Here is a 12,689-nt window from a genome sequence, read left to right on the forward strand (position 1 = left end):
CCATTAAACAGTTGAAAGAAACATTTTGCATTTGCCTCCCGACTCTTACTCATCCTAGGCACCCAATTTTAAGACCTTGAATTCATTTTATTCTGTAACTTTTTGTAAAAGTAAGAACTGCTTAGAATAATCATAAATCAACTGAAATTGGTGGTGGTAGTTGCTAAAAGGCTTACGACATAAATGTTACATAATCAAATCTAAAACATTAATTAAGTTCGAAGGTAACGTTAATCGTAGGACTTTATCATCCAACATGTCTTCATCCGTCATCATCTTTTTAACGTACTTTAGCCAATCATCTTTCGCGTGGCGCAATGCATGGATATCACACCACATTATTGAACATGTCGTCATATCCTGTGCCCAAGCGTTGACCAATCACATTCGCCTGACTGAAATGGCCAACTCGGTTGGATGTTTTGCTACACTTGCTGGGCGGCTTTAGGCCTGCGGGTAGAGTCCAGCCGCGGGGGATCTCCACGTTTTGTAGGAAGGCGTCGGCGGTCAGGGTGTTGCCGTGTGGGTTGTAGTTACAACACATGTAGCGTCCGGCCACACCGCACCCGACGCGACGGGAACCCTTCCACACCATCTACAGCAATGGAACAAGTACAGGTCAACGTAATACATGACATGATGGAAACGTTGTGCTTAATGGAGACAAAAGTGCTGTAGTTACAGCACATGTAGCGTCCGGCTACACCGCACCCGACGCGACGGGAGTTCTTCCACACCATCTACAGCAATGGAAGAGATACAGGTCAACGTTACATGATGGGAAAGTTGTGCTTGATGAAGACAAACTGTGCTCTCCTCTCTACATTTCTTACAGACTGGTTGTTTCTTGGTAAAATAAAGTAAAATGAAATAAAACATCCCATGTGAAGACTACATTATATAGTGTGCATTAAACTTTTCATGGATCCCATTGCATACTGGGAGACTCGGGGCACTATGGGTTGACATGATGCTGATGTGGTTTGCCCCTTGAGATTCTGCAGTCTGCGAGCATGCAATGGAAACCGTGATAATCCACCCTAAATTATAAACAAACCAAAATTTAGACCCCCTGTACTAGGGAAAACGTATTCATATTGTTTATGCATATTTTCAATGACTATCTAGACCGCATGGCGTCATTTCAAGATATCAGTGGCTCCCTGTGGTCTGATATATGCCCCCACCCCATCTGCTAACTCCCAATATTGTGTCTGACCTGTGCGAAGTGCGCGATGTTTGCGAAGTTCGGCCCTGGAGAGTCCGGGTGATAGCAGGCGACCACGCTGTACCACGTGTTGACAGCGGCATCGCACGGGACAGCCGGGAACTGGAACAGTTGGTTCTCGTCGTCGCCGCTACCTGGAATGGAATGGAATGGCATGATTTGTAGATACTGTGGTGTAACTAACAATCGGTGTCGGGCGTGGCGTAACTGGTAGAACGCCTGTTTGGCTATATAGGTCCTGAGTTCGATCCCCGCCGTGCCCCCGACGTTGTGCCATTAGAAAAATCTCACTTTCCTTCTTTGTTGCTTGCGCACCGTCGGAATGACATAGCCCTTTCGATGGTTTATATACTTTATAAACAATGTTAAAATAAAATGCGGTGTACATTTGTGTATCATTTAAACTATCACGAAAAGCTTAGCCGGTAAAAACTTTAATAGAGAAAAAAAAATTAAAAGATACCTGTGTCCGCGATCTCGTTGTCACTCGCGAGGTTTTTAGCCCACCTCTCAGCGGAGGTTGCGAGGGCGCGGTCCCACTGCAGCGCATGCGCGTTGTGCAGGCGGCGGTAGCGGTTCATGCGCCACAGGCACACAGGGGTAAACGACTTCACTACAGGTGAAAGATCAGAAATAAAAACAATTCTAGTATAATGTTGTTTTTCTTTAAATTACAAACTGTTTAGTTTTACTAACAAAATGGTATTAGATTGACCTTACAGGGGATCAGCGAGGGACAAAAGCAAAGAATAGACTAGTGGGTAAAATAGAGCCTTCGTTTAGAAAAATTACAAATCAACAAAATTTAATCAGTGCTTACTATTATTAATAAGATATCATGGAGTTAATCGAGCTCTGACGTAAAAGCTCGTGATCGATACAGAATAATAGAGAATTCGTTGAGAAAAATTACGAATCTACAAAAGTTAACCAGTGCTCACTAATGATACAGAATAACGTTAACACACTGTTATCAAATTTCCATTGGGAGAGACCTCAGGTGAAACTGCACTCTTTCATGATGACCCTTCGCATTATCAATCATCATCTCATCACCTCCTATCTGTCTCTATGTAAGTCCTTCGGTGGTACATACCTTCTCCTTGGAAGACACCACAGGCCCCCGTGAGTAGAGGGTCCTGGCACATAGTCACGCCGTTATCCTCAGACACTATAAAGGGACATCAAACGAAGCCTTGTCAATCATATTGTATTTTTCATTTTGTGTTTATTGCAAATGACGACAAAATCATTACACTGGGTCAGTCTAGGCAGCCTAAGCTGCTGACGACTGACCCACAAAGTTACAGCCAACAACTTTAACGTACGATCTGTACGTGTGCAGATCGTCTACAATTTGCGCAGGACAGATGCAGCAAAGAATTCAATGTCAAAATTTAGGAACAAAAAGCACTTTGCATTTTTGACACACAACACTTATTAGTTTTCGTGGTTTTCAGTGCTTAAGCCGACTGGTCAGAAGTATGACTTGGGTTGCACAGTTTCTCTTTCAAAGAAGATTACAAGTATGCATTTCAAATTAAATTTGGTTCGTTCAAGAATGTGCCAAACCACAACTCACGCAACTGGATGACTTTGGAAACGGTCAGACGTTTTAGGTAGCATTCCATACCTTTCGTTCGTGTCTAAAATTATATCCAGTTGCTTGATTACCTGCTATTGGTACATCGTATCACCTGAATGTCTAACCTTCATCAATGCATATTACAACATAGCTTGTAATAAAAAAAAACAATTACCTCCATAAGGACAGATCCTCAAACCGTTGGCTTCCACGGCCAAACCCAGGATAACCACCGCCAACCCGAACACTAGGGACGTCTTCATACTGAGAACGCACTATCCTTTGTGAGAAAACAGCAGCAAAGGCGAACCACTTTATAATGTAGGCTCAAAGCGTCAGAAAATGCGCAGCGTGACGTAACGTTGTGCATAATTTAACAAATTGTCATGGCCATGGCCATGATCTTTATTTGCATGTTCTTGCCCATATGGACTAAATGCAGTAGTTACATAAAACATTTCTGTAAAGAATCTTTACAGTGTCAGTGGGAGAGACAGAACAACTAGGCTATGCTACACTATAAGTACATCTATCGTTTACAAAATAGTCAAATATGTAATGATATGCTATTCTACAATTTATATGTCTCTTTCCTCTTCTTGAAACAAGTGTATATGAATTCACAGAATTTTTGTAGTACATTGTTGTCAGATGATTTCATTATTTATACAAATAGTTCATCATTTACTAACTGTTTAGCTCGAGTATCAAAATTTAGGGCATTAATAAAAGAATTGAAGTAACCTTAAGCACACTCAAGCAGCCGTTTGTCTATCAATTCTTTATCAGTTACGGAGTTAGGTATCAGGGAGAAGGCTAGAAACACTGGCCCCACATTTACCACTATCTTCTTTCACTATCTTCTTAAAAATGAAAACACGCACGAGGTGGGGCCTACCAAAGAAAAACATCACATGCCATCACGATACATGTTGCCCTTGGAATGACACTTGTTGAAAAAATGAAAACACACTTTTACATTGTGCATGTTATGCAGAGATCTAAAGAAGAAACGAGTTACGAGAGTTCGCAAAGTTAACGTGCTATGTCCGCGAAAGAAACCCAAGAGATCCACAAAACATCAGATCTGACATTTGAGTCTCAATATATGCTTATTCACAGGTGATTTTGGGGATCAAGGGACGGAGTCACAACTTGAAAGTGTCTTTCTATAGCTAGCCCAGTACAGCAATAGGTTATAATAAAAAAAGGTTCTGCAAAGCTTGAGGAAACGAGACTTCGATTGGAATATTGATATCACTGAGTAATTGTAGTGAACACCCTGAAGCCAACGTTATTAACAGTACAAACTTATGCTCATTTTCAGAAAAGAGCGCCCGAAGCCCCATAGTTTCTGTTTCATGCAGCATCATTTCTGAGGACGTGTGCACGGTCGACTCGAGGTTATCTACTACGGTTGCGGACTGATCAACTATATTTTGACACCACTTCACGTTCAGTCTATATACATGTATGTCAAAACTTCAAACAACTTACCTTAGGGATGTCTGTTTCACCGTATTGAGTACCAATAAAGTTTCTTCCTCTTTTAATTCTGCTGTCGCAAGCGCTCATCGGCTTCCGTTTCCCCGGTATATCATTGCCTTGCCGAGTGGCTTGCAAGCTGATTGGCCAACGTTATAGATGGTAGTGATCCTTATTGTCGTATGGTTGGTCCGCGAGATCCAATTGGCTTCCTTGCTGATTGGCTAACAATTAAATTGCTGGTGATCATCAATTATTGCTGCAAGGTTCTGTGTTGCGTTAATGGGTATTGTTGAGCCTTGTTGATTTTGCGACTATCTTTCAATGACTTTAATTTTCGCCAGTAAGCCAGTAATGATTACATATATGTCATACTCAAGGATATCCTGTCATATGAAGTGTATGTTTAGACAATCATAAGTCCTCGCATATCGTAGATACTTTATCTAACTCAGTAATGCTCGAATATTGATTCGATTGTATCTGTATGCAGTTGACTCTAAATACAAAAGTGGCGGGCACACACGTTCTCCTGCTTGTACATCATCATTCCGTCTTCCCACATATTTGTAAGAAGTCAAAATCCCAGTCATGTATGTGTATGTAGATACACTAGATTGATACATAGCATGGAATAGACACTCGTAAACCCTTTTACTGTTTGTACTAGTACTCTTACAATTAGCCTACGGGTATGACTTTGCAAATAAAAAAAACTATTCATATCAAATATCATATAATATCATATCATATCACAAAGATAGATTTATGACAGCAACTTCTCTTGAATACATTCTTGGGATGGTCTTGGATGTGTTGTGCAAAATGCAACTGTCTGTGATGGAAACAGATGTCGGTCGTGTATCCTTCTTGATGGTCTATTTTGTCACAGCCTCATGAAGAATTCTATAACTAGAAGGGTAACATTTCAACAAATGTGCAATATCTACCTTCGCATGGTCTAGCCTAACATATAATATATATCCACGGTTGTTTATACCGTAGAACCAATAGTGTAAATGACATGCTAGACCCTTTATGTTGGTGTATCCATACCTATAGATATCCAAATATATGTGTTAGGTTGTACTGTAAGTAGTTGTTATACATGTAGACCTTACGAAAGTCGCTGTACTTTTGTCGTGTCGATAAAGATTGTTGTTGTTGTATAACTATTTCTTCTTCTTCTATAATAACATTCATAATTCATTCTGTCCTGCTACTTGCTACTTGCCTTATGACAGGGATTTTTAGCAGTGCGCATGGCGTAACAAGTGACCAGGACGAATGTGACGTCACCTTGTTTCGTAATAAAATTTCGCCATGAGTCATAAAGAGGGACAAAAGTCGTCACAAAGCCTACATACATTGACTTTGTTCTAGAACAATGTACGACAAATGCGCGTCATATATAGGCTTGGAACAACCTTCCGTTACGACGTTCCATAGAAACGGAAGCACAAACAAATAAACAGCTCGCTGTTGTTGTTGTTGTTCGTCCGCGAGAGTAGCTTGTATGCTGCAGTGTGGGAAGCGACGACAACCGTACAGGTATGTAAATAACCTTGTTTACTTTTACATTACCTTTGTTGACATTACAAAAATTTATCTTAAACCATACATAATGCGTGGGGGTTGATATCTGTCTCTATATAGCCGGTATTCGGCGTAACACACCAGCTTCTGTATCTGTATCTATATAGCCGGTATAACCGCCCTTCGGTGTAACACACCAGCCTCTGTATCTGTATCTATATAGCCGGTATATCCGAGCTTCGGCGTAACACAGCAGCATATATACCTGTCCTTGGTACTGATCTGCATTCATGGGAATGTAAGCGACGTCTTGACTCTGGTATTGACACTTGTATACACTTTGCAAATGACTATATATACTTTGCTTTACATGTGCTCATTATAAACAACACCTGTCCTTGGTGCTGATCTATGCTCACCTTTATGGTAATACAAATCAATCAAAAGTAATTTATCCTACAGGTCATTCTAGTAAAAGTTTTTAATCGGATAATATGTATCCGTCCGTGACAAAGTGTAATAAAAACTGAGACAAAACAGGAAGATGATAATCTCCAAGCAGATCCTACGGTAGCATAAGATAGTATCAAAGGCTGGCAAAAGAGTAAAGCCGGCCTATGAGTGTGTTTCGCTACCCCGGTGACCGTCTGAGTCTCTTTGGCCGGCTATACTCCTTGGCCAGCTTTGATACTATCTTGTGGCATCGTAGGAACTGCTTGGAGATTAGAAGATGAAACCTTGTTGTGAAAGTTTGCCTACGTCTCTCAGTACTGTACTGGTTTTGATTGTTCGTACACAATGGACATTGAATTACGTTACAATAACATCGATCGTATTTCAGCCTGGTTACCACGGTTACGCCACTTCATTGGCCACGTTTCCCAAATATGGCAAGTGAGCAGTCTCCAGGAACCAAGGATGTACGTCCCAAGAAACAGTACATCGCCGGTTTCCTGGATCAGGCTACGTCAGCGATCAAGTTGAAGCTCAAGCACATGGCCGAGGCCAACAAGAGGGGATTCACCATATCCAAAGTCACTGACTCTTACATCGGCTTATTGATCAAAATCTCCAACACAAAGATTGTGGTGAGCGTTCGTCTAGAGGACATATGTACGCAGTGCTACAAGGAGAATTTGTTTGGCGACAAGACGAGGCGGAAGAAGATAGAGCAAGCCGCAGCGCCGTATCTCAGACCTTTGGTCCATTCTGACTTCTATACGTCGCACCCTTACATCTATCCGTACATCATACCCATGTGCAGACTGAATACGAAGATATTCTACGTGGAGACGGACTGGATAGATACAGAGCTGCAGCTGTTACTCGGGATGCAGATACGAAAGCCGGAAGGGTCGCAGGATCCTCGTTTAAAAATCAGCGACGCTTCGCGATGGACGTGCAGCGCTGAGAACTTCTCCGCAATAGCAGGCGCTAATATGGTGGCCGCAAATTGGGTAAAGTCGTTTGAAGAAAAGGAGGAAGGTGTTCTGATGTCTGTAATGACCCCTCCTGATCTTGCTTGTGGGCTGCTGTACGCGTTTCACATATTGTACAAAGAAGGGGCCGAAGACATGCCGAAGCCAAAAGGAGAAGGGGACATAGTCGCTGTTCTTCCCGTTCCAACTGTCTTTCTTCTTACGACCTCCAAAAACTACGCGGGGTTGCGTTACGTGGGGAAAGAGGTGCTACGTTTCGTGGATGACCCGGAAGTGATTACCACCAAGGCCATGCGGATGACTAGGCACGTGGATAAGTCCTGCTCAGCTTCATGTAAATCACACCGTTTCCGGTTGTACCGCCCGAACGTGACGTCAGAAGAAGGTTCGGTTCCGGAAAATGCCGAACAGTTGGACCTGCTATCCGATGCTTTGGAAAAGATTCGACGGGGAAATGACGCAAAGAACGCACCAGAGAAAGAGATAAAAGAAGAGGTTGACGAGGGTTGTATTACTGACGACTCCAGTGACGATGAAGATCCTTCTGAAGTGGATCTGTTGCAAGAGTTGAAAGAAACGCAGCAAGAACTCGAAGAAAAGAAAGTGAACATACGAAAAGTGGTCAAACGGATACTTGCTCAGACAAATTTAGCAAAAGAAACCATTGATAAGATCGACAAATTCAAGACAGCACTACTAGAGGAACTAGCGTCTGACGATACAGTTCAGAGTCTGTTCAACCAGTGGAATACATCGCATCTAGAACTACAAGATCTCGAACAACAGAAAGCAGACGTCAAACAGATAATTGCCCAGGGCAAACGCATTGAACGGATAGAAGAGGTCCTTGACTCTAATGATATACAAATGGTGAATGTAATACTAGAAGAGGAACTAGCGTTAAAATCCCAAAGGCAAGCTGAGAGCCAAACCACCAAACCCTTTGAACCAAACGTGGCAGAACATGGGAACAGTGGAATGTCGTCTGAAGAAGAGAAGAGTAGACACTCTTCAGAGGAATATTACGACGCTATTGACGCCATCAATGCATCCACTATTGACCCCACTCAACATACCCTTCCTGGGAAAAACGAAACAGTGAGCAACTCAGTTGCTGGTCGATATCTGCAGCAAACACAAACAACCAGTGATGAGACCAGGAACGTGTTCAGTACTGATGGCACTAGTGTACAGGATGATACCCTGGTCCAAACCTATGCTAATGATTGGTTTGAAGGCACTGCAGAAAGAGGAGGGGTTGCAAAACATATCCAGGCTTTTGAGAACATGGCTGGTACGCGGCATAGCTATGCGTCTAGCCGTGCCTCCTCTCGTTCTGTGGCGGTGGTACCACCGATACCCAGAGAGTTGAACGATTCAGACCTTAGAAACCGAAGCGTTAACGGGGAGACACTGGACTCTAGTCTCAGTAGCGAGGAAGACGCGACGATGACGTCATGGCTGAAGCGATGTTGTTCCACTCCGACGGCGGGGAGGGGTCGGGCACGAGGACGGGTTGAAAGGACCACGCCTCCCGGTGTAGGGATGGAGAGGAACAGTCTTACATCTGGCAATTCCAGTAGCAACGTTTCGGTGCTACCTCTGGTCCGGACCCCTAGCATTTCAAACGGATCGCTAGGCGGAAATGACGGTGATAACACGTCACAGTCTTCGATCAATGAGCGGGAGGATAGCGCCGGCGCATCTGGTTGGGGGTCTTGGCTAGGAAAGACATTGTCTGGCAAAGTCAAGAAACAAGTCTTGTCGTTCTTCGGGCTCAAGAAGGAAGACGCCTCAAAAGGAGCCGACCTCACAGTCGCCATAGCCGAGGAACTGGATCCCCATAACCCTTCCATCATACAAAGCAACCAAGCATCGCTGTTTACGTCCCCAACCATCTGCATCTCCGAGCCGCCACGATCCCCAAACACGGTGGGCACCACGGAGTCGCCGACGGCGTCCGGTGGAGTTTCCGCGGGGAGTTTGAGTCGGGAGATCCGGCACTGCCTGGACGGCACCGTGGACTTAGTGTACAGCGAAGACAAGCGGCATCAGTTGCTAGACAGCGCAGGCGGCGACGCGCACAAGCGTTACCGCATCGAACCCGATTCTAGCATCCCCCATTCCACCAACAAAGCCGATGTGAGCCGAGAGATCCGACACTGTCTGGACGGTACAGTTGACGTCGTTTACAGCGAAGATAAATGGCACACGTTGCTCAACGGAACTGGGAACACCCATAAGCGTTACCGCATCGACCCCAACCCTGACGCGCCCCCGACCTCCAGTGCGGTAGATAAAATGAACCGTCCCTCCTCTACCGAACATTCAGATACTCCACAGCAAAAGGGGTCTAACGCCAACAGCAAGTCCGACACACAAGGAGCTTTCAAATTCCCTCCAATACGCAAGATAGCCGACTTTCAAAATGGCGGTGTCGCGTCCACCGACCAACCGTTGTCCAAGGCGATCGCGGCGTCCTTAGCAACAAAATGGCCGTCAGTAAAGAGCGCACTCGATGATGAAGACATCAAGACGGGTGCATGTGCAACAGGCGGAATTGATCTATTCTCAAGACCATTTGCTAAAAGCGTGGAAAATAAAGCCAAAAGTTTGAGCCAAGACTTGACGAAGTGGGTCGAGACTCATGGAGGGGCAAGAGGAGATGGTGGCGTTGCCAAAAACAAGAAAACAAAAGAGATGGCGCCCCGAGAAGTGACAATGGCAAAGAAGAAGATGGCCGCGAGGATACCGGTGTTTCTCTCGGCGAAGGAGGCGGGCGCGACCGAAGAGGCTCTGAGGATTGCGTCGGAGATTGCCGAAGAGAGCCCGATCAAGACGACGCTGTGTGCGAAGCTGTGCTTCCAGTGCGGCGCCCTAAGATCGGCAGGGGGCGTTGCTAAACTTCGGCGATGCAACGGCTGTGGCATAGCCATGTACTGTTCACGGTAAGTGATTCTACCACTGTGCTGCACAACATTCTAGGGCACATCCGAAAATAGTTTCATGAGGTTGGTAGATCATAGGACATAAGAGTTTTCTTTAACACAACCAGTGTTCTCGCCGCAAAACATGCAAAAGCGCCACCTACATCGGCTACAAATAGCGGCGAGAAGCAGAACTCCAGTTAGAAGCTCTGAGGAAGATGTCTGACAGACATCGAAACGTCAGCAGGTGAGAAAAACCGGTTGTGCTAAAGAAAACTCTTATGTCCTATTCTAGGGTACAGTCTAGATTATCCCAGGGAATATTCTTGGTAGGGGCATAGTCTAGGCTGCTACACCAGTATGGCTATTACGTCAACACCAGGGTCATGAACAGTGAACAAACTGATAAGACGGTTCACGACTTGAACCACACATACACAGTGTCATGCCCTGTGGATAATATGTCTTTGGAACAATAACTATGTCTACGTGTATGAGAGCATACCAGGAGCGCACACAGTGCTGAAGAAATGGGCTACCTGCGACGCAGATCCGTTTACACGAGGTTGGGCGGCGCCGCAGACTCCCCGCAGAGCGTCGTAAGTCACCTCCGGAGGTGCCACACTGCGTCGCGCCGCAGCGCGTCGTTTTCGCTTTCCCCGTGTAAAAGCGAAAACGACGCGCTGCAAATTGTTCGGTTGACATTTCCTTGAGCTTCAATGATAGCATCGGCATACAATAAAATCGGCAGCAAAGAAGGCTGCCCGTTGAATGTCCATGCCCGGCGCTGCACGTATGCGCAAGTAGACAACAAAAATCATCATCTGTCAAATGAACAACAACAACAGAACTTGTTTTATGATCCCGCCATTTTGAAAACGCGCGTTGTTAGATGTCACGGCGGGTCACCAGAGTTCACGGCAACGCGACGCACTGTGGTGTGTCGCGACGCGCTGCGGCGCGCCCCAGGGTTGTGTGTAAAACGACAACTATCCTACGTCACTGTCCTAGGACAAACGACGTACGTCGTTCAAAGTGCCTCGTGTAAATTGGGCCATAGTCTGGGCTGCTACACCGGTATGACCATTACGTCAGCATCAGGGTCTTGAACAGTGAACAAACTGATAAGACGTCTCACTACTTGAACCACGCATACGCAGTGTCGTGTATTGTGGAAAATATGTCAAAGGTGGAGACACATGAGACAAAGAAAAATACGTCCCAACAGGTAACAAGCGTAAGTCAAGTACTGTTTGCAAGTTGTAGTCCTTCTTTGAGCTTGCGCATTCAAAGTTCAAATCCTGAATTGGCCTATACAGTTGTGAAATTCGATGCTGCATAACATACCAGTATATAGTCTATATCATACACGGGTATATTCTGGGTAGGGGTATAGTCTGAGCTGCTACAATGGTATGGATGTCATTTCAGCACCGAGGTTGTGGATGGTATACAAAGCGTTTAAATGCACTGATTATGCTTATAATCAGTGAAAGGAGCAGTTCTTTAAAAGACCCATTTTGACAACACAAAATACTTTATATAGCTATTTAATAACTGAAAGGTGTGAACTATTGTTCTGGGCTTGTCTGGTCAAAAACACAAGGCAGTACGGATAATTGTATCATAAAGGGTGTACAGTATGCCATTTCTAATCTTCTTGTTGTTGTTTCAGTGCTTGTCAGCAGAAACACCGACGCCAGCACAGGCCCAAGTGCCGGACCCTTGTCTGCAACAAGGACAAGTTTGTCGTCTACATACAGCTGTAATCAACCATAATGTACACCACATTTGTTTTGCCCCTAACACGTTTTCTTCTCAAGGACAACCCATGTGATAGACATCTTTCTGCATCACATTTTTCTGTATCACACTTAATAGAAAAATTCTGTAACCTTGGATTACAGTAGATTTTGTAAATTTGCAGTGGTTTTATGTTCACGGTTTTTAGACAACACCTGAAAAGTCTGTTAGAAATGCACTTAGTGCGCCTTACCTTCCTTCTAAAATCAATGAATACCCCCCGAACACAAAGTCCCCCCAAATCTAAATGAATTTACTATACCATACCATTTGCCTTGCAGATAAGTTTGGGACATCTGCTAAAAGGATAGTGCGGCAACTATACATTACTAGCTTATGTTGCATTTGAACAGCACCAGCTACTTGTATAGTGTATTCAATTATCAAAGTTATAGCAAAGTCAACAAAACTCAGAATCCAATGCCAACATGTATGTAAGAACAGAGTAGAATGTCAAAATATCATGATCATGATGATTCCAACACATTTGCTGTGTCTATTTGTGTCAATAAAATTGTGAAAAATCCACCAGTCCTATGTGTGTTAGTGTTCCAGAACAGATACTGTAATATCTTCATCTTTGTTTTGCCATTTGCTTTAGGATTTGATGATAGCACATGCAAACTTTGGCAACATGTTGAAGATTGAAAACATTCCATGGCAACGGTAGAAAAACCTTACAGAAC

The 12,689-nt window shown here is 44.2% G+C and overlaps 2 protein-coding genes across 2 annotated transcripts; one reads left to right on the forward strand and one right to left on the reverse strand.

The window, feature by feature from the left end:
• Nucleotides 1-328: 328 nt before the first annotated feature.
• LOC118405446 (protein PRY1-like) lies at nt 329-3,121 on the reverse strand. Its single transcript, XM_035804946.1, has 5 exons — nt 2,989-3,121; nt 2,325-2,399; nt 1,692-1,841; nt 1,220-1,362; nt 329-595 (listed from the first exon to the last, which is right to left on the reverse strand). The coding sequence occupies exons 1-5, from the start codon at nt 3,074-3,076 to the stop codon at nt 329-331; spliced, it is 723 nt and encodes a 240-aa protein (XP_035660839.1). The 5' UTR covers nt 3,077-3,121.
• Nucleotides 3,122-9,631: 6,510 nt separating this feature from the next.
• LOC118406250 lies at nt 9,632-12,529 on the forward strand. The gene is made up of 2 exons (XM_035806178.1): nt 9,632-10,221; nt 11,876-12,529. The coding sequence occupies exons 1-2, from the start codon at nt 9,974-9,976 to the stop codon at nt 11,967-11,969; spliced, it is 342 nt and encodes a 113-aa protein (XP_035662071.1). The 5' UTR covers nt 9,632-9,973; the 3' UTR covers nt 11,970-12,529.
• The last annotated feature ends 160 nt before the right edge of the window (nt 12,530-12,689 follow it).

The sequence above is a fragment of the Branchiostoma floridae genome, chromosome 18, assembly GCF_000003815.2.
Source record: "Branchiostoma floridae strain S238N-H82 chromosome 18, Bfl_VNyyK, whole genome shotgun sequence".
Lineage (NCBI taxonomy): Eukaryota > Metazoa > Chordata > Leptocardii > Amphioxiformes > Branchiostomatidae > Branchiostoma > Branchiostoma floridae.

Bases quoted from the DNA above. Each gene is read 5' to 3' on its own strand.
- LOC118406250 (XM_035806178.1), top strand. From the start codon at position 9,974: ATGGCGCCCCGAGAAGTGACAATGGCAAAGAAGAAGATGGCCGCGAGG. The intron at 10,222-11,875 runs GTAAGTGATTCT...TTGTTGTTTCAG, and splicing joins ATAGCCATGTACTGTTCACG to TGCTTGTCAGCAGAAACACC.
- LOC118405446 (XM_035804946.1), bottom strand. From the start codon at position 3,076: ATGAAGACGTCCCTAGTGTTCGGGTTGGCGGTGGTTATCCTGGGTTTG. The intron at 1,363-1,691 runs GTATCTTTTAAT...ATTCCATTCCAG, and splicing joins CAACGAGATCGCGGACACAG to GTAGCGGCGACGACGAGAAC. The intron at 596-1,219 runs GTCAGACACAAT...CCATTGCTGTAG, and splicing joins ACATCGCGCACTTCGCACAG to ATGGTGTGGAAGGGTTCCCG.